The sequence below is a fragment of the Empidonax traillii genome, unplaced genomic scaffold (assembly GCF_003031625.1).
Source record: "Empidonax traillii isolate 1590-97213 ecotype Southwest subspecies unplaced genomic scaffold, ASM303162v1 scaffold132:size1788729, whole genome shotgun sequence".
NCBI classification, from domain to species: domain Eukaryota; kingdom Metazoa; phylum Chordata; class Aves; order Passeriformes; family Tyrannidae; genus Empidonax; species Empidonax traillii.
In genome coordinates, this window is record NW_020955325.1 from 1291767 (window position 1) to 1314113 (window position 22347).

The 22347-nt window shown below is 40.0% G+C and overlaps 1 protein-coding gene across 1 annotated transcript in view; it reads left to right on the plus strand.

The window, feature by feature from the left end:
* NRXN3 (neurexin 3) overlaps nt 1-22347 on the plus strand; it is a 744047-nt gene that overhangs the window by 299784 nt on the left and 421916 nt on the right. The window contains exons 8-9 of the mRNA XM_027883699.1: nt 11784-12222; nt 17111-17494. Coding sequence (XP_027739500.1) covers nt 11784-12222; nt 17111-17494 — 823 coding nt within the window. The remainder of the gene's footprint in view (nt 1-11783; nt 12223-17110; nt 17495-22347) is intronic.

Sequence of the window (22347 nt, forward strand, 5' to 3'; positions counted from 1 at the left end):
AGAAAGAATACCCAATGATAGGTGGACTGCAGAGAAAAACCAGTATTGAGAGCTTTGAAAACTCTCTGCCTATTGCAGAATCAGGCCTACTGTGCAGTGAAACCAGCTAATCACGTGCCTCTTTTTGTCTGGTGCTCAATGCTGACTCCAGTCCTGACCTCTCTCCTTACCAAAGAGCTCTCTCTGCTCCTGCTTGCAGCAGCCTACCTACTTTGAGAGGGAAATGTAATCTAGTGCAGAATTGGTTGCTCAGGCCTTCATCTACCTCCTGTTTCTGCTTCTCCATTCAGTGCTTCCACTGGAACATGTGCCCTTGTTTGCTTTTGTATCTTTCTCCTTTCACGTGCTTTTCTTAATGGTCTCTGATGGTGGCAGCAGTTCAGGCTGCACTGATGGCTTCCCCATCCCTTCTTTTACCCCAGGAGCCACTGGACTTACACTCCATGCATGCAGCTTCCAGGTTGAATAAGGGATGAAGTTTTGTCAGCAGCCCTGGTAGACACTGGTAGTGCCACTGGACTCTGCATGTGTGAATACTTCTCTTCCCCTAGAAACCTATAAATATGGTGGGGGCAAGGAAGACAGTTTTGTCAGGAAGGTTTTCGCTGATGGCCAGATGAAAGCCAATGAGCTGGTGAGGGGGAACTGTCCCATTTCCAACCTCCCTTTACTGGTCTCAGGCAGTGTTGCACTGTGTGCTAAAGTGACTGGTGCAGCTGGGTGGCTTCTGACAGAAGATAGATATTTAATTTAAAAAAATGTTTTTCCCCTCTTCCTTTCATTAGTGCTACAATTCATTAGTAGAGCTGGAGGTCACAGATGAGAGAGTTTTTAGAGACACATAATGAGCTTATGGTTCTTTTTGTCACATAAAGGTGGGGATTATAAGAAGACAGTATTTTTCTCTCAATGTCTCTTGAAGGTAGGGAATAAATTGTATTCCCTGCCCTCTATAGCAAATATTCAAGAAAATACTTAGTTCATTACCTCTCTGTTTTTCTTCAGCATAAGGTGCAGCTGAGATAAATGTTTGGGAAATCCTACCTGTGGAGGGTTTGAACTTTGTTCAGTGCCATGGAATTTGAAGAGAGATGAGCAAAGAGATCCTGGAGACATGTCAGTGTTGGCAGGTTTTTGCACAGGACAACAAGAGAGGCATTAAAAAAAAAGTTTAGAATCCCATGGTATTTTGTTCTAGACATACGGAGGCAGGTCCTCCTCCTTCTCCTCCTCACCAGTCCATCTGACCTCTGAAGTGCCCTGTGACAGATGGTGTCAGCCGTGGGATAATGCCATCCTGCCCATAACACTTCTCCAGCATACCCAGAGTGTCTTTGCTCCCTCACAGGAGGAGAGCCTAGCTGAAGGCATGCCTCTTTCTTTGGCTGACATTGCGGTTGGAAGGAGATACCAGTGCCCCTGAGACCTTTGTGCTAAGGCTGCGGGAGGGAGACCCATGCTGAGATGCAGCACCCTCAGCTGCTAGAATCCAGCTACAGTGACACCATCTTGCTTCAGTGGCACCACTTCAAGTTTTTAGACTTAGTCTACGCAATATTAAATAAAAATACTTCCCCTCTTGCTCTAATCACATTGTTATTTGAGCAATACTCACTTTTAAGCATGTATTCTCCCATATCTAATGGTAAATGTTTTCAATTTGTTTTTTGCTGGACAAATGACAAAAACCATAGAAAACACCACTGTGGTTGTCACAATTGGCTTAGCACATTGGAAGCCTCAGCAGTGACACTAATGCTTGCCTGGCATATGGAGACTGAAATACCTTTTTGTACCTGCCAGGGGTATTCTGGTGAAGCAGGCTCAAGGCATATTGGCTAGGGAAGATAGGCAGTGGAGAAAAACTGCATACCTGTGAGTGAGCAATATCTATTCAGTATTCTCACAGAAGACTGTAAACAGTAGTAGTGTTGTCATTAAAACGCATTTTATCACTGAAGTGTAAAGCTGAGTGAAATTAAGAGTTTCTGTCCCAAAGGAGTTCCTCTAGCCAACATTTGTTTTCATTGCTGCTGGTCAGAGTTATTTTTTTAAATGGAAATCCGTCAAATCTTCAAAACTGAATTAATATGTAGTATTCTAATATTTTCTGATTCAGATTATTTCATATTGATTATTGAGCTGACCCCAAATTCTCTGGAACCAGTTTAACAACAACTATATTTTCCTGTCCAGTTCAGTTCTATATGGTAGCTGTTCTATAGTGCCCTTCTGTCCATTCTCCCATAGGGACCAGACTATATGGTTAAACTGCTTTGTGGCAAAAGCAGTCATTTGTGTCTGCTGAGATCAGGTGGGACACTGACATTATGTCATATAAAAGCATTTCCATAGGAAATGCAAACCAGAGGTAAAAATGGGGATCACTTTTGAAAGTAAAGTAAATGCAATGCCTGGAAAATACTGGTTTATGTTATGGTAAGTTCATGCAGAAGTTTTCTGTTAAGTGTGATGAAACTAAACTTGCCATTTTTGGCTGTTACGGCTTGAAGTGAAGCATTTCATTGCTAATTCTCTGCTAGGGAAATAGAATTCTGTGTTAGAAAGCCATCCTCATGGAAACATTCACCCAGCCATACTAAACAGATCTATTTCCTGAGATAGGTCTTTTGTACTTGCACAACCTTAGGTGGATTTGAAATACAACACAATCACTAAGTGGAGTTTTATTTGCTGAGTCATTGTCTGATACAATTTTCAATGTCTTGTGTAATAAGGTTTAAGCCCTAAATGATCAATGGGGGCATCCTAAAATAATTCCTCTCTGCCTTTCAGATGAAATCCTTAAGACACTTGACAGTAATCATTTCCTCACTTACTCATCACTGAACCAAGCTAGACAGATTTAGCTTGTGCTTGCTAGACAAATCTGAGATTTCAGGATGCACTTGGGAGGAGCAGAGTATTCTGTAACTGGTGGATGTCTGTATAAGCTTAATACCGAAATGAATGTAATTGAAGTCAACTACTGTGTTCTGGTAAATAAGCTGTTTTGATGATGATTTTTTTTTTCTTTGAGCTTTCAAGCCTTCATTAGCTAAGAAGGTCATTTGTAAATTTAAGCTCTTCAAATTTTTGAGATGTCAGAATTGTGTTATTATAAGGTTTATTCTTCCTTTCTGTGCATCAAATACTAGGTAAGTCTTTAGATATGGAATAGTTTGCCCTTTCACATGTTCCTCTGCCCACCCAACACAGAAACATGTAAAATGAAACTGGAACGAATCATGAGAGGTTATCTAATCCCTTATGCTTCAACCATGCCAAAACAAAATTGATGACATCTGAGTCTCGACAAGAATTTTTTTATTGTGTAATTAAAGGTTTCCAGTGATGGCTGCTCCTCAGGCAATCTTTTCCAGTGCTCTGCTGTTCTTAAATTAAAAAAGCTTTTCCTAACATCAGTTGTAACACTTTCTTGCTGTAATTTTTGCCAATTATTTCTTGTCCTTTTTCAGCCTAGATTCAAAAAAGAGATTGTTCCATTCTGCTTTGTAACAGCCTTTTTCTATTTGAATGCTGTTATAATGTCTCCTTTCAAACTTGCTTTTCTTTTCTAGAGCCCTGGTTGTTGTTATTGCTCTTGTCAGGATTCTTTCCAATAGTTCCAATCCTTTCTTGAAGTGCAATTCTCCACACTATACATGATTTCTAGCAGAGTGCAACACTATTTCCTTATCCATCTCCATACATTCCAGGATGTACCTTTCAATCATTGGATGCACCAACGAATGATTTTCTCTGTGTAGCTGTTAAGTGTTTATTTCTTCTGTCTTCTTTTACCTCTGCACTGCAGTGTAGAACATAGGATTTCCTCGTTATTGTTTATGGATGAATATGGATGAATATTTGTGTACTACAGACATATCTTCTCTGTGTCCTTCTTATGTGCAAAAACATATCCAAGGTACAAGTTGCTTTTCAGGGCCTACCATGAGGTATGACTGTGTCTATGGCCTTAAACACTTTGCTGTGACACAGAGATGAACATGTGAGAAACATCACAGCTGGCCATCTTGACTTCCCTGTTCTGCAGCTTTTATCTTCTCTGTTACCAGGCCAAATGGAGGCTGAATATAACATAAACAAGAGGAAAGTTCAGTTTGTGCGGCTGAATCCACAATTAAATGCCTTCAACATTTTGCTGTATTTATTCTCTTACAGATTTTGGCTAATGAGCACTTCTGCAAAACCAATTCCATGATCTCGAATTGACCACCACGATGTGAGGAATATACTTTAGAAAATATTGAGTTTAGGTGGCTTTCTCAGAATTGCTTAGAAAAATCTGTGGCAAAGTGATATTTTAATAAATCCAGGAATGATATCTTATTTTCTGTGATCCCTTTCTTCACTTACTGCAGAACTTAAAGTTTCTGTAGCAATGGAGAATGCTTCCAATGCAAAAGAGGATTCATCCTCAAATCATAGTTCATGGTACAGCCAAATCTACTTAATCTTACTGCTACCCATGCTGTGTCTTTTGGTAGCTGCGGAAACTGCTTTAGTCTTTGAGGCTAATACAGAATCCTTCAGAGCAAGAGGTGTGTTTCTCTTTCAACTATATAAAGGTTTCTCCTCCCTCTAGACAGAGTCATCCCTTTTTTTCCCCCAAATAAATATATATAATTTCTGATAAATCCCATCATGTTTTTCACAAGATGTAATTGTGGGGCCGTCAGTAACATCACAACAACCTCATGCCCGTGCCTGGCCATATGCAAACTACCTGGCTACTGCCATATCACTGATGGTCATGCCCCCATTGTGATGTCACTTTTTTGGATCACAGTGAAACCCTGGGTCCTCTGTTTTCTGTATGTGTTAAGGAAATATTCTCACTAAATCAGCTTAAGAAATTCCACCCAGCCTTTTTCAGTCCTTTTTTAACTGGTTCTCCTTATATCCTACTTCAGGGAGTGCTTCTCTGTATCTTCCTACAAGTCTTCTGAAACTAAAATCAATCTCTTTTATCTTCTGAAGTTTTCCATAAAACCAGAAGTTGTTCAGAACCTCTAAGTGATTCATAAGGTGGAAAAAAAAAATTAGGGAAGCTTGAAGTAGTTCTGCTTTATTGTTTAGGTTTTTTACTCACACTGTTCCTATTTTTAGTTGGGCGTTAAGGAAGCTTTCCCATCTGACCATCTATGAGCCACTCTGGCCGTTACACTCACAGCATTTAAGTTAGGTAGAGGCCCCTTCGCAGTGACACATGCCACTCTCACAGCTGTGAAACACAGGTTTCCTTACCAGATTGACCCTAGGTTTCCCGTTGCAGAGTCTTAAACCTCTGGATCCTTAAAATAATTTCATCTTGATGCAATAACTAAGTAACAAAATAACAGCTTGAGCTGGGTGCCTCCACAGAGGGACCTTGAACAAAGGAATATGTGGACCTTTATATCCTCACAATTTAAGTGCACCAAAGTCTGGGATCTTTGGCTCCTGCTGTGTCTCTGGGTGTCTGATGACCTGGCTGGCCCACAGGTCCCTGTGACCTTTGTTGTGCAAAGGGCAAGCACTAGTTCGTGACCTCTCGCCTCAGGCTCCTGCTACCCTGAGCTCAGGCTCAACCTACAGCTCGCACTGCAGCAGCACACCCAGCTCCCTGCACTGCATATATTCCTCAGTGCTGGGTGAACATGTATTCTTTGTTAAACATAACTGAGATGAAATGGGGAATCACATTACTTTAATCAGCATAGCACAAATCATATTTGAGTCTTACTTGTGGGGTTTCAGTTACTTTTCATCAGTGTTCAATGTATTGTTTTTTATGACAGGTAAATTAACTCTTTCAGTGTGGTAAATCGTGGTTGTGCTTGTATATTGTCTGAATAAGGTTTTTTATCCCAGTGAGCCATCAAATATGTTTAGACCAGGTGTCCACAATCCACACACAGTTCTTTAAACAAGTGTAGCAGCTTTAGTTGCCCATCACTGAAGCCTTGGATTGCTTCATAGATAGTCTGCCCCAAACAATGTAAAGTGCTGTTAACTGGTGTGTTTGTTTCTTCTTGCTCATCAGAGCAGGCTAGAAAAACACCGTTCTAATAAACCAGTGGGTAAACTGTGATTTTTTTTTTTTTTCTTAAGCTGCAGAAACTTGTCTGGTTCAGTGCAGGTGCCTTTAGGGAGGTCTCAGAAAGGCTCTAGTCTGAATGTCTCACAGTTATCCCTTCTGAGAATTGATATGGACAGTTGGTGAAGGGGGCAGCCTGTGACAGAAAAAAGCAAATAGTGAAACATAGAATAAAATAGGTGAAAAATTTGGCTGAACTTTGGAGGGGCTCTTCTTAGCTAGCTAAACATATGCAGCCTTCAGGTTGTTGCTCTTTTCCACCGTGATCATCTACTTTGCCAGGTGATCAGCAACCATTCCCCTTTGGAGCATGCCTGTGCCCAGCCTGCACTGGAAATCATGTTTCCTGCTTAATAGTACCAACTTGGAGAGACATTTTTATACTGGCTGCTGGCCAAGTTTAGCACATAATTTTTCCTCACTTTTTGTCATTCCCTCTCTATCTGCAACTTCACTTGATTGCAAAGAGATGCTTTTCATCATTGTGAAAAGCCATCTGATTAGAACTCTCATTAACCCATGAGTGAAACTTATAAGATTTAGCTGGAGAAATTCCTTGAATGCTTCAGAATTGCAAAGTTGTCATTTTTAAGAAAACGCAAAACTAGATTGCCTATTTGTTTTATCTCTGCCTGAAACAAACTCTTCTTTCTCAGCAGATTTATAAGAAACACAATTTAAGGTTTTTTCCTTTTTTTCCCCCTCAAAATGTCATAGATATCATGAAATTCTCGTGCTGATCATCAGGTCCATGTATATTAGGACTTTCCCATCCCTGACCATCCATTTATACTGATCAAATTTATCAAACAAAGGCATTGAACAGTTAATATTAATTTTTAAAAGATTATTTAGAAGCAGTCCTCATAGAAAAGGAAAAAAAACAATTTTTCATTATTCTTGTTTAATTTTTGGAATATAAAGCAATTTAAAGATTGGAGGAATGACAGTTAATTTTCAAATGCTCTGTGCATAGCTTTTGCTAGTAATTTCTTTTCCCCTTTCTATTTTCCACCTTCCTTCCCAAAATAACTGTAAGGTAGATGTGTATATCTGTATCAGAAATTATGTCCTTGACTCCCTTAGACCTTCTCTGAGGGATACATATATTGGACATGGGATGAATTCAAGCTTGTCTCTATTTGAACAGGCGAGGTCAGGTTTGTTTAGGAAGCATCTGATAAAAATGGGTGCTGTTTTATTGCTTTGCTTACTTCTCAGTTGCTATGGAAGCCATGTCCCAGAGTGATACTAGATCATGTTCAAGTGAGGGACAGCACTCTGAGTCAGTCATGGCCTCATTTGGAGTTAGAGGTGTGGGTTTCAATTAGTATTTTGGCGTACTGAAGAGCCTTCAAATTGGTCCAGAGGTTACTCATGACACTGCAAGGTAGGAAGTGCTATGCAGATGGTAGATTCTTCTGGTGGCAGAAAACTGCCTCAGTGAAACATGAAAATTTTTCTTCTCTAGCTTGCAGCAGGTAACTCTAAGGAACTAGTTCTCGTAGCTTATATATTTAAACTATAGAGTCAAGTTCTTTTGTCCAAGACTTTTTACTTGCCTTCATTTTTAATGATATGTTGCAAGGTAGGATCACAAACACATAAAAAAAAAAAAAAACAAAAAAACCAAAAAAAACCAAAAACAACTTCACTGAAAGCACTGGTGATAAGTGACACCAGAACTGACAGCAGCATCTACTCCTTTACCAAGTAGTTTTAACAGTTTGGAAGAATGTGTTTCATCTGTCCTGGAAACTGCACTGAAGCATCTGTTGATTTCATTAAAACACAAAGATTCATAGGTTACGAGGCCAGAAAGAGCCATTATGATAATCTAGGCTGATTTGCTATATAATTAATTCCTGTCTCACGGTATCTTTTAGAGAAAACAAGATACTATTTTAATTTAAAATTTGCCAGTAGCAGAGAACACACCATAACCTATAGTAAATTATTTCAGAAGCAAATTACCCTCATGTAAAATAAGTCATAATATTTTAAAATGTGAATTTCTTTAACTTCAATTTTTAGCCCCCAGATTCCCCTGTTCCTTTGTCACGTGAACTGAAGAACCCTCTATTGTCACATTTGATTTTCTGCACAGGTACTCACAGATTGTAATCGGATCACCTTTCAACCTCTACCTATTAAATAGACTGAATTTGAATGTTCTTCACTATGGGACATGCATTCCAGTCATTTAATTATATTCCCTTTTTTCATTCTTGAACCTTTGGTTTAACAATTGAACTGTGGTTATCAGAAGCTGCCTTAACATTTCTCTGTTCTTGCCAAGGATTTGCTTTGGTTTTACACCCAAGGATTATTTTTATCCTTTTCTTTTGCTGTGCTGAGAGTTCTGGTATACCTGATTATATGTCAAGATATTCATGTCCAAATGTATCTGTCAGTAACACAAGTCAGCTATGGAAATAGTTGTACTTTTTTCCTTAAAGACAGGTGCTTTTTAGAGTTCTCAAACTAGGTTTTTTTCTTTTTTTTTTTCCCTTAAGAAAATAATTTAGAACAACAAACACTTGAATACTGGAGATTCTGATTGGGGTGGATCTGTGTCTTTGAAAAGATTGAATTCAGAAATCTTGTACCTATTCAACACCCTTTATCCTCTCTTCCTCAGGTCATCCTCTTTGCTTGCTTTTTTGGTCTGTCCTTTCAAACTTGCTCTCAGATTATTCATTGTTAGTGACTTTCTGGTTTACAACTAAGTATGTGTAATTTTCTCCAGTTCCTCTGAGAGTCTTCTGTCCCCAAGATTTTCCAGCTGTGCTACCGGTATGACTATTGAAATAAGAGGCAGTCGGCATTAAACCTCAAATAAATCGAGAGGCAAACCCTCTGCATTTCTCCAGGAGAGATGGGAGCTGTTACTTAAGTATCAAATACGTTCAAAGAGGGAGATGTAACCTGTATGTGCCTCAGCTGTACGTGGAAGCTGCTCACGTGAATGTGATATTCCTTCTACCAGCAACCTGCAGAGGTTGCTGAAAACTTATTCCTGAGTCATGACTAGATACAACCCAGCACCAGCCATCAATCATATGTAGGCTATTTTGCTACCTATCTGCTCCTCATTTGTGGAAAGTCTGGGTCAAGATATAGTTTAGAGGAGTGTTGGTTTGAGCAACTGTTATTAGTATCCTATAAGAGCAGTTTTCCTATGTTAGGATCATTAAAGACACAGTTCATGCAGGCCAGGCATTCTCTTTCCCACCAAAGCAAGTCCATACTGGTGTGAAACCAAAAATGCAATATTGCACCAAAGCCGTAAACCCTAGTGGGCCTGAAGAATGGTCAATTCATGTACCTAGTATGCTGTCTCCAGCAGTGGTGAATGCAAGTGCTATTTTGGGGGAACGTGTGACCATGGCTGCTATCAAGGGTGCATTCCCTTATGCACCCATAGCATCCACTGCTATTAGTTTACGATTGTTAGAAGATCCATTCCTACCTTTTTGCTTTAGTGTCAATTTGTGTACTTGGTGTCCATTTTTCATTCTAGTTCTTTTTGACCCTACTTCCGTGACCTCCTGTGGCAGCAAGCTCCAGAAGTTCACTACCCTCTCTGTAAATAAGTACTTCTAAAAATCCATTTTAAACTGACTTCATACAAGTTTCAGCGTGTGCCTCTAGTTCTATTACTGCTGGGTTTGGCATAGAGCAGTTCTACGTTAACCTTCTCCATCTTCTGTAAACTTCAATCGCATTTTCCTCAGTGCTCTCTAAGTATGAGCCCTGGCCTTTTCAGGCTATCCTCATAAAGTATCCTGCTCCATCCTCTTAGCTTTTCTATTTATTTTCCTCCTTTTCTTTGAGAAGCAGAGACAGGACTTCATGCAGTGCTCAGAACTAAAGTCTGACTGAGGTGGACGTTATTGTCTGGCAAGAGGGGAGGCTAGAATGCATACCCTTGTGTCAATGAAAGCACATGTATGGTCTGTCTAATGAGAGCATTTGACATGGTTAACCCATATCCATACAATGAAACTAGTACAGTCCCAAATTTGAAAATGTATTTTATTCCTGTTTCAGCTATTAATAGACTTAATGTTTTTGAAGCCTGTGTGAGGGCAGAGCATTTTATTGGGAATTGGAGTAAAACAAGCTACTGTGGGTCAATACTGTCCTCTGCTGGGAGGAACTACAGCTTTGTGCTATGTCTCCAAATGGGATTTAATAGCTGGCTTCTCCTTTTGCTCTGTGTTTTGCCTTTGTGAAAGAAAATCTGATACTGTGCTGACTGCACTGGGGAAATTCTCTTTTAATGCTTAGTGAAAGCTGGAAATTCTTTGCTTACTATGAATGTGTTGAATTGTAATTTCATTTACTTTTTTCATCCTGAAGTCACCTCATTTAGAAGCTTATCCCTCATTCACTTCTCACACCTTTTAATATTTACAGCATGCTCATTTCTCTGACTTCCCTGTTGTGATTATAGAATTAACAATGCAGATCTCCTTTCCCTTCTCATTTCATAACAAATTAATGACAACTCATCCTGATAGTATTTTGAAAGCAAAAATCAAATGTGTGTATACTATATGTATTAGACACAAAGTATTTTAAAATAATAACTCCTTAGAAGAAATAAGAGTCCAGTAGCATTACAGAACATGAATTCAATAAAAATTGTGTTAGTTGCAGAAGTGCTTTTGCTTGCTGCGTATGCCAGTTCTCGGTTTGGGAAGCATGGAGAGGGTTGAGAGGAAGTATAGTTTTTAAATATTTTAGTTTTGTGCTTTCTTAAGTTCCTGCCTCTGTGAGAATGGCATGGGGCAGAGAGGAGTCTGCTTTCCAGGAATTAATTCTGTACCTGAAAGAAAGAGAAGAGTAGGAGGTCTGGACTCCTGAATAAGCCAGACATGGTCAGGAGTGCTTGCCTTTTTGGGAGTTTTCTCTTGTCTAATTTCAATCCTTGTAGCAACTTAGAGTTCTGGTCCTTTACCCAGAGAGAGAGAGTCCAGGCACTGAATATGTAAGAGTTTTTATGTGTTAGCATAGAGACTGAAGATTTCTTAAAGTGAGGGTAAGCTATGCAGGTGTTTCCATGGTAAATTTATGTGTGTAGTGATCTAAGATTCCTTGGTAAGAGAAATTTCAAGTCTTTGTGTATTTTTTTCTTTAGGAGCTACAGGGCAATCACTAACAGTTCACAGCAACTTGCTGAAATGTTTTTGCATCTCTCTCCTAGTAGTTAAGTGGACTTGTAGGAATAATAGCAAAATGACAGTGGTGGTACTGAGTTCCCTGCTGTGGCTAGTAGAGATGGACATGGAGGTTACACTTTGTTATGTATTTTGTATGGGATTTATGCAAATATAACAGCATGATACCAGACACACACTGGATTTTTTGTACAAAAGCTTTTACAGCCAAGTGGGCCTGTAGTAGAGTTAATTGTTCTTAGTGCCCTTCAGTTAAATATTCTCTTCTGACTGCTTATCTGATCTATAGTTACTGCAAAGTACCCGCTGCTGTCATTTCTGTACACACTCCTGGTTCAGCTTTCTCCCTATGTCTCGATGTCGGACTCTTGCACTGTTTCCTTTCTGCTCCCCCCTGCCTTTTGGGAGAAGTTCATCTCCCATGGCTGAAAGTAATTGGGGTATTTGTATTGTATGCAGGATTGATGTATGATGCTTTTCCTTGTGTCTGGCAGGTTGTTTATAAGAATAATGACATTCGTCTGGAGCTGTCTCGCTTGGCACGGATTGGTGATACTAAGATGAAGATCTACGGGGAAGTGAAATTCGTATGTGAAAACGTGGCTACGCTGGATCCCATCAGCTTTGAGACACCTGAGGCCTATATTAGTCTGCCTAAATGGAATACCAAAAGGATGGGCTCTATCTCATTTGACTTCCGAACCACTGAACCTAATGGACTGATCCTTTTCACCCATGGCAAGCCTCAGGAGAGGAAAGATGCCAGAAGCCAGAAAAATACAAAGGTAGACTTCTTTGCAGTTGAGCTTCTAGACGGAAACCTCTACTTGCTGCTGGACATGGGTTCTGGGACCATCAAAGTCAAGGCCACACAGAAGAAAGCCAATGATGGAGAGTGGTATCATGTGGACATTCAACGAGATGGAAGATCAGGTAGAGTGATGACTTCTTCTTAAGCAGATTCATGTTGCAGGTTCAGACCTAGGGCTGTATATTAATTTTTCAGAACCTTCAAAACCTGTTAGATATGAGTCACCTTCTTAAAAAGCTTAGTGCTACTCCAGTGATGTTTATCCAGCAAAGCAAAGATGTGGATGACTAGGTTTAGTGTGAACTTTGGATAGCACATCCAGAGGCAGTCTACTAATATTTTATTCACAATCCTTGGATATTCTGGACCTATGTTTTCAATTACATGCATAGTTATAGTGATGAATTCTTTATAGGCCATGGTAAGGTTTAATGTCTTCAGAACCATTGTTCTCACTTTGAGAAATTTCACTGATCTCCTTGGGATTTCTGCAGCTAGTGTCTTGTCATGAGGTAAATAAGAGTAATGGGTACAACCAGAAACAAAATTATGCCAACAAATCAACATTTTCATCCCATTCTGGTTTGGAGTTCAGGTTCTCTTCTATTTCCTTTAGTATCTTGTAGTTTTTTGTTAGGTTTCTTTACTCTTTTGGATGCCAAATTCTAGTCTTAAAATGAGTCAGCATTCAGTGGATGTTCCTTTTTTTTTCCTTGCAGCTTCTCATTTTCAATTATGTGTTTTAGTTTATTTCTAAAAATACACCTACCTTGCAATTACCAAGAGGTATTTTGTTTGTTTCTAGTGCTGAATATCAAGCTAACATACTCGTGATGTGCTCTGAAATTGTGGAGAACAAAAATGATCAAATACTGCAATCTTGTGAAAATGTGAACAATTGTAGTTGAATTTTTTTCTGAACCATTGGGATCTCAAAGCCTTCCCTTCAAAGGGAATATTGCTTACATTTGCAAGTGGATTTGGGTTGTCTGGTGATCTCCAGATGATAGTTTAGATCCCTAACTTGATTTTTCCTGTTGCTGAATACCATCAGTACAAAGAAAGCAGTGCTAGAATTTTCTTCCCCTGAGTTTTTAAAAGAGCTGACTTTTAGATACCATGCAAGGCCTAGCTGTTTGAACAGGTCTTTGCCTGAAGCTATTTTTTTCTTTGATAGTGTGAGGAGTTTCTTTGTATTTTGCATGGTGCTCTATTGAGACTTAATATGTGTTGTTATATATTGCTATCTCCTAAAGACATCGATAGGAACATTTTACAAAGGAAGCCATAAATAAATAAATGGAGCTTTTATTTCTTTAGAATTGCTAAAATTTAATTAAATTCCAAGGATAAACTCAGTTAGTTGCATTCAGTAGTGACTTCAGTTTTGCTTGCTCACTTGGGGACTGTCTCATCCCTGAAGAGACAACTGCAGAGGGAGAAGAAAAGAAATGACACTAGGCTCTCCTCAAAGAATGTAAAACTCTAGGAAGAGGGACACACGTTCATTTAAACTAGGAGGGTGTGACAAACAGCATTGCCACTTGATGAATGAAACTTAGGACTGACTTGTTTGTCACTTGACAGGGAGATTTGTGATGTTCTGGACACTGATTAGAGGTAACAAATTCTGAATTAGAAACACTCTCCTCAACAAGAAGGAACATGTTTGTATGTTCTTGTCCTCTTTTTTTTTCTTTTTTTTTTTAAGTGTATTTTCTGCTGACAATGAATACTTGATTAATGATCCTAGTGACTGATGTCTTGTGTCTCAAGAAAACCAGGATACTGGCACTCTTTTCTTTACATCACGCCCTTTAGCAAGCATCAGTCACTCTTATTCAGTGACACTTGTGATAGACATGAGAAAGGAGTTCTGGATCCAAAACTTCAGATTCTGCTGAGCTTAATAAAATAGCCCCAAAATCTAAATATTCCCTAGTGCGATGCACTAAGGCAGGAGCACTAGCACTGTGAGAGCTTGGCAGTCATGCCCAGGTAACCTCTGGCACCTCTAGTCCCCTTAGGCCTTGTGTATGCTTTGGTCTGTGTTGGCTGCCAGAGCAAGAAAAGCTATTTTCATCTCTCTACTCTGACAAAAGCTGGTAGCGTGGACATGGGCACCTAGCATCCTTTAACTTTTCTGTCCTTGGGGAAAGCTCCCACAAAGTGCTCACAAAACCTGTCACAGTTTCTAACTGGGGAACTAGCTTGTTAGACAAGACAATGTTTTCAGCTGGTCATCAGCTGCACAACATGCCCACTCAGACACTAAAAATCTTACTGGAAGGTTTAATGTACAGTTGCGTTAGTGCACTGCTTTGTATGCCAGCTCTGCCCTCAGTAACTGTGGTGTTTTGGTTTGTTGATTCTTTAACCTTGCACAAAGTGCTAAAGGCACTGGAAAGCAGATGCTTCGATGCTTCCGATATCTTAAGATGGATTTGGATCGACTTGGATAGACTCTAAACAGAGTTGCAAATGTGGGATTTGGGGGTGGTGGGTGGGGAAGGATGTCAACTCATGCGCTTCTTCCTAGGGTCAATTTGGAATTTCTCCATTTTGACAGGTTGACCTTAAAAATCCTGTGCATCCAAACTAGTACCATCTCCTTACAGGAATTGTTGCAGGGTGAAAAACACTGATAGAATGTTTAGATTTCTGTATAGCCTATTTCCGTTCATCATCTCATCATCTTTCTCCAGGTTTTATACTTCTTAGTATCCCACATTTCTTGTATTTTAGGGGGTTTCTTTACCTTTGTGGCTTTTGCAGGTGATATTTTTTCACTCTGTAGTAGCAACTGTCTAGAGCTCAGCATTCCAGTATTTCTTCAGGCTGCTTTTGAGAAGTAACAGCGGAAGTGCTGGAGGGGGACTGCAGTTCCGTGGCTCTGTGAGACTGTATGTGTATTGTCACATGTTCTCTTTTCTTACTTTGTAAAAGAGAAAATGACTGTGGTGCTGCAGCTTGTTTTTTGCAAAATGATTCATCAAATAACTGTTGTTCTCTTTGAACCTTTAATTTGTAATGCCTGTGTTGCTTCTGACACTCTACTGCCACTGACATTATTCCTCAATTACTCCTGAACATCACACACATGAAATACCTCGTGTCTGTGTCATACGTGCCATTCTCTTAAGAAGACACCTATTACAGCTGAAAAAAAAGTGTGTGTACGTATCTGTACTTTCTCACAGAGACACAAAGTAGAGCTAATTCTATTAACTCTCACACCTTATTTCAGGGGTGCAGATAAAAATGCAGTGATGTGGAATTAATCTTAAAGCTTGGATAAGTGTCTCTGAAGACAGACTGTCTTAATGACAAGGCAATGTGATGATTTATAGCTAGGGAGAGTGAATTGCTGATTTTTAGATGAGTGTCTGATGGGCAGATGTCCCTATCACGAAAGCTGCTGAATGCTCTTCAGAAGAGTACAGTGCTCTGGGATGTGAGAGATGGGCATTATGTTTCCCATTTTTCTATGGATGCACTGTCTGACTTTAAACAAATAATTTTACTCTTCTGTATCTGCTTCATATATTCTGATTTATTCATGTATAATATGTTCTGATTGTTTTATGTGCTGGGACAATTTCTTGAAAAATATAGGAATGGTCTCAGTGCAGTATGCCCACATATTGCTTGGAGCATATGGAAACTACCAAAGTTTTAATAGTAACTGTTCTTCAGAGATAACCTTTGTCTCTCTCTACCTCCGTTTTCCTGTTTATAAAGTGGAAATTTGAAAACTTTCTTTGTAAAACCACACTGCCACTTGCTCACTTCCCCTCCCCCTCCCCCTCCCTCCTGTGGCAGGCTGGAGAGGAGAACTGGAGGCATAGAAGGTGAAGGTCATGGTTGGGACAAGAACAGTTTACTGGAAACAACAATGAAATAACAGTAGCAGCAACAATATTGGCAACAAAAGTGTACAAAAGAGTGATTCTCATGCAAAAATGCTCACCATGGAGCTCGACCTGAGTGCAACCACGCCAGCCTGACCACTCCCTCTGGCTGGGGCCTAGCACCACACCACCATTCCCTCTGGCTTGGAACCATTGTTGCCCTTCTGCTCCCTCCACTTGACTGGAAGGAACCCTTTCTCCTGGCAAGAGAGCCCCTTTTCCTCACTCCTATCAATGATGTGAGATTCCCCCTCCTGGCTACTGCAAAAATTAACCCTGTCCTGGCTAGAACCAAGACACCTTACTGCAATTTGTGATCAGTATCTCTTGTCTCTGCAAGTTCACAGTGCTGACTTGTGTTCAGATTGTTGCCTGCCTTATCTCCAAGTCCTTCCTGCAGAGTTGCTCCTTAGCCAGCTGGTCTGCAGCCTGTACTTGCATGTGAGGCTATTCTGACCCCGATGTAGGACTTTGTATTGTTTGCTTTTGATTTCCATCCAATATTACTATCAGTCCTTTGATCCACCTTGTAAAGGTTTCTCTGAATGGTAGCCCAGTGCTTCCTTCAATACATCAACCATTTTCCTCAAGCTGATGTCACCTACAAGCCTGATGATGTCTATTTAGTTCCATCATCCAGGCCCAGGTTTGGAGGTACTGATTAAGTGTTTTCTGAAAGAACTGTGTAGTGTGAATTATTATTCTTTTGCTTATCTTTTTGTCTCTCCAGTCCTGTATCAAACTCCTGTATGTTCTCAGTAAGTCTTTGCTTTACTGGATGAATACTACTGAATAATGCTCAGTTTTTACATATTATTTAGCCATAGCACTGTTATGCTTCTGACTTTATAATGCAATTTTGGATACAGACACATGATCTGCAGTCAGTGCAGAGAAGTACCTAGGACCTGTAGTTCAAGAGGAGACAGAGCTATGTGAGAGACACACAGCTAACATATCTGTTAGAATTGCATTTGGGTAGGGAGGAATCTTCACTCTCCTCTGCTGAATCTTAAACCTCACTCAGTTATTGGAAAAAAGTGAGCTAAGCTGTGACTGTAATTGAAAGTATTGATGTCTTCTTGTCTCCCTCATTTAGGTACTATATCAGTGAACAGCAGACGCACCCCATTCACTGCTAGTGGGGAGAGCGAGATCCTAGATCTGGAAGGCGACATGTACCTTGGTGGGCTGCCTGAGAACCGGGCAGGACTCATCCTTCCCACAGAGCTCTGGACAGCAATGCTGAACTATGGCTATGTTGGCTGTATCCGAGATTTGTTCATTGATGGAAGAAGCAAGAACATCCGACAGCTGGCGGAGGCGCAGAATGCTGCAGGAGTCAAGTCCTCCTGCTCCCGCCTCAGCACCAAGCAGTGCGACAGCTACCCGTGTAAGAATAATGCAGTATGCAAGGATGGCTGGAACCGCTTCATCTGTGACTGCACTGGCACTGGCTATTGGGGTAGAACATGTGAGCGAGGTAAGTTCAGTTTTCTGACCTCAGAAGTCTCAAACAAATTTCTGGAAGCAGTATCAAGTGTGAACTTAAATTATTGAGATTTTTCTTGCGTGGGACAGATGATGAATACTGGTTCTATCTAGCCTTCCTCTTCTTTTGTGTGTGGTAGGATTTCCTTGATGGCTGTTTATGGGTAAAGCCAGCTAATGAGATAGTTTTAACAAAGTGTGTCTCTGAGTTCACCTCTGATAAGGTAAATCTGTATGGGATTGGTGGAAGATTTTCTGCATCTTATTTGTACTCATCCTGAATGGTGATTTAAAGACATGTAATTGGAGATATGAGGCCCAAGTGCTGGTAGGCAGGCAAAACTTTGTATGTGTTATAGACCATATGGAAAAGAATTTACTAGTGGAAGATATCTGAACTACATATTTCTCAAAATATACAGGTGGTTCCATTAACTGTTGTTATCCTTACTGTGCTGGTGCCATCATCAGAATGAGGTGGATGAGTGGTTTTAAGGAAAAAGATGAAGGTTAGATCACTTAGAAAAGAAAATACTCCCTAATGGATGTTTCCTATATTGAAACCAAACATTCTGTTAATATTTGGCCATTAGAACTGCATTTGGACTGAACTGCATTCACAGTACACCCAAGAATTAACTATAAATGATGAGCAGAGTCCTAAGGCTTTCAGGTCCTTCTTTCTATCACCTCACTTGGCACCATGGCTATAGCACATGTCTTAGAATTGGAAATTCAGATAGTTTTGGGCTTCTGCTGTAAATATTTGAACAGCTCCTTTCCCACTCAGTGTCCGCCTTATGCATTTTTAATGTTGATCATAACAGCATGCCACTTATGAGAAAGAGCATGTAAGTTAGGTACAGTACATAAAATATTAGGCAGAATTGAGACTTGTAATTAATTTACTCTCCAGAGGACTTTCTTCTTTGCAGAAAGTTTTTGTTAATGACCAAAGACTTTATAGGAGTTTTAGGTTTTACAGCACAAGATCTGTGATTGTTCATAAAGCTGCTCACAGCCAGCACGTCGTAAGTTGCCAGTAAAGCATCAGCACTGGCTCATGTCCATCTCCTGGACCTGGCTCTCAGAAGAGAATCCAAAGCTAAACAGTGACATAAAGAACAGGATTCATCTCATGTAACTTTAGTTATCTACGGTGTTAGCTTTTACTTCTTTTATTGTCAGTGAAAAGCAATCAGTAGGTTAAAGGCATTGTAAGCATTTTAATATGGGAGAAATGAATCTCAAGTCTGTCCTGAGATCCGTAACTTGGCTATGCTGTGATGAGCATCAGTCTGAATTAGAAGGATTAATTTTTTAATGAATGTCTACTGTGGGAATGATAAAAATGTTTTAGATTCAGAGCATATTTAAGATTAACAAAACTGTGATATTGTAGTTCAGGACAACATAAAAGATGTATGCAAAGGTCCCAGTCCTAAGAAACTCATTTTATCTGCAACCAGAAACTATAGACCCATTACTTGTTTAGTCCCAGTGTCAGGCAAAACATGGCTGTAATGCCTGATGTTCCTTGGCAACACAAGAAACGTCTCACAGGAATAAATATTTGAGACTGGTTTGATACTTTTAATTCTCCTGAACTGACACCCAAGGATTATTGGAAGTCCTGACTTCAGTTGGCCTGTGATCCAAATACTGTTGGAAGGAGAAAAGTTGAGATGCAGACTGAGAATGGAATCAAAGTGAGAGATGCTGCCATGCCACAGTGGCACTAGTGCATAGTGACTAATGAGGTGCCACAGGACAGGGGCAGCCAGGCTGGTGTGCAAGGGGAGGGATGAAGACGGAGCAGGCTACATTTTGTAATACAGGGCATCTACTGACCCACTTTTCCAGTCTGCCATCTGTTATCTATCACTCTCACTTTATTTGGTTCTTACACTTCTGTCCTGTTAAAAGAGGAGTGTAACTCCTGCAGCCCAAGATGCAGAATAAAGGGTTAAGGGGCAGGGGAGCTTGAATAAAGGATCTTCTGTGATTGTTGACTATCTGGAAAACCACTCTTTATCACAAAGAAAAGCATATACTTAACATTTAGTTAAAGTACTAAGAATAGAAAGGACGTATGTACAGCTTTAGGAAAAAAAGCAGATGATTCAGTTGTTATTGACGGTAAAGTCTGTCTCCCATTTTGCAGGTATAGGGTTTCTACATTTATAATGCTGCATTTCTCATAGTTTTTATAATTTGCCATGTGAAGGACCATTATATATTTAAAAGGGACTCAAAAATCAAATTGATTGTTTGGTTAAAAAAGAGGTTTGGGTTCCTTTTATTCCTGGTGAAACAAAACAAATGTGCAGTATTTAGGAAGTCACCTCTATCTAAAGCTTGTGGGAGTTTGTCTTGTCAGTGAAGTGACAGCCAGTTACAGTGGATGCAACATGGACTTTGGTTGCAGTGATCTGCTCAGGCAGTGGAGATAGAGAAACCTTGCTGTGGCAGGAGTTTGATAGGACACAGAACAGAGAACTGCTACCAAGGCCTCACATTCAGTTCTTACAATTCCAGTACCTAATAGTTCATTTGGTATTGGCAGTGATGTAAGTAGACAGAAGTGTTTTCTGTCTTGAAGTGTCGTAATTTCTAATAGTAATCTAGTTTCTCCTTGGGGTAATTGAAATTTCATAGAAGAGATGTTGTGAGACATGGAAAAGACCAGATTGTGCTGAGAGGATAAGAAAGTGCAGCAGGGTTCATGGGCCAGACATGCTCAATGGTAGGCTGTGAGGCTAAGCAAAGACAGCAGCAAATTCCCATTTCACACCTTCCACCACAGGCTGTGCTTACCAGGTAACACACTGCTAGTTATTTATTTTCTTAAATCCTTACTTTCTATCTTCTGCCATTTTTCCATAATGGTTCTCTACTAACCAGTCTTACTCAGTGTGGCAATATTGGAAATCATATGTGAGAAGAGTCTTTTTAAACCACTGTGAAAATTAAGGAGTTGCTATAAACAAAAATTGAATGAGTTTCTGAAATGAGAGATTCCAGAGCAGCTGTTCGAAGGAAGCAATAGTGTGGCTGTCCACCAGGCCAGGAAATAACACTGTTGGCTTTGCAAATAGAATGAACTATTGTGGCCTGCTTCTTTAGATGCCTTGGATAAGTACTCTTAGGAGAAAAAAGTAGAAGCCTGTTAATGAGGACTTGTACTAAACGTCTCCATTCCCTATGCAGTATGAGAAGGGAGTTAGTTGCTTCTCAGGAGAAATCCAAAGCAATAACATCATCTGCTTGCCTCCTCTTGCTGATTTGCCTGTTTCCTTTTATTGCTTATGTGGAGATTCTGGTCTGATAATTCAGTATTGCTGCACTCTAGAAGTTAATTCTCTGTGCTGCTAAGGAATTAACAGTGCCAAATTCTAAGGCTGATGGATTGACAAAAAAGAGGATGTCTTGTTTGGGAGGCGTGGGGGGCACAAAACAAAGAAAGAAAAAGAATTTAATGACAGGACACAATTCCTCCTTGTAATTCGTGCTCTGACTGCCTTGCAGTGTGGTCACAATTTCACCTTCCCCTGCTCCCTGAGCTCTCCTGCACTCCTGTTATATATGGTGAAGAGAAAGATTCAATCATGCTAGAAAGACTCCTCAAATGAATGGTAGCTTTTGGATGTCTCCTAAAGGAATGGGCACAATGAAGTGGAAGGTGTAATTGCAACTGCATACTGAGACTTTGTACTGAATTTGCTAGCCTTGGGCTGTGATGTTCTGGTCATTAGGGAAAAAACTTGATGCCTGTACTGTTGGTAGTACTTAATAATTCTTGCATCCTGGGGTTTTAGAAATAATAGAGTACCAGAGAAATGTCTGCAGTTCAGTGTCTCTGTTTTGAAGTACCTTGTTTCAACAGGTCTGCTGTTTTGCTAGTTAGTTTGAAATGAAGGACCTAAAATACATGAAATCCCCTGGGCGTGCTACCAAAATGCTTTCTGATTATCATTGGGCAAGCTTTGAGATAATTGACAAAAAGGTTCCTCCAGTGCAATGGGATGCTTCCTCCTGTTGCATGTGAGCTGCCTTCCCAAACTTGACAGCAAAAAGGGTTGAAGGGTTGTTGCAGACATGCAGGAGGGTGGAAAGGGTAGGTTAGTGCAACTACTGTGAAGTATCTTTTGTGGTTTTTTAAGTACTTAAATGTCTTCTTTACCCTTTGCCTTCCAATTTTGGAAGCATTTGACATAGGTTGCAACATCAGGTCACTGCAGCCACCTGTTAATTGAACTTCAGATGTTAGAGGCAGGACCTGGGATCTGGCTCATGGAGGATGATGTACTACTTTGCTTTGATTATGAAGTACCTCCTCACAAGTTGTGGACTTTTCCTAAAAGGACTCCAAAGCTCTGGCATTAAACAAGCAGAGGAGGGAACTGGGTGTTGCATTCAAATTAGCTATTTTCTGTAGCTGCAGTGAAAATGCCATGGACTCAAAAAGATGCATGAGGCCTGCTTGGTGGATCCTAAAACCTCTGCATGCTTTCCTTCTACTGAAACACTGTGAGAGGGATTGCAGAGGACAAAAGCCCAGGAAGGACACAGAGCAAAAGACAACTGAAAATCAGATAATTTTAGGCCAGTGAAAATCAAATGTTGTCGATCACTTACTTTTTAATGCTTTCTTCTACTTAATTGAGTTTGGTGGGTTGCTTGTTTGTTTGTTGGGAGGTTTGTTTGTTTTGGTGTTTGTTTTTTGTTGTTGGGCATTTTTCTTAGGGGTTCTTTTTTGCATATACTGATAATATTGGAAAAGGCAGGTTGATATGAAACTTCACCATTTAAGACTGAAAAAAAAGACACTGAACTTTAGATGTT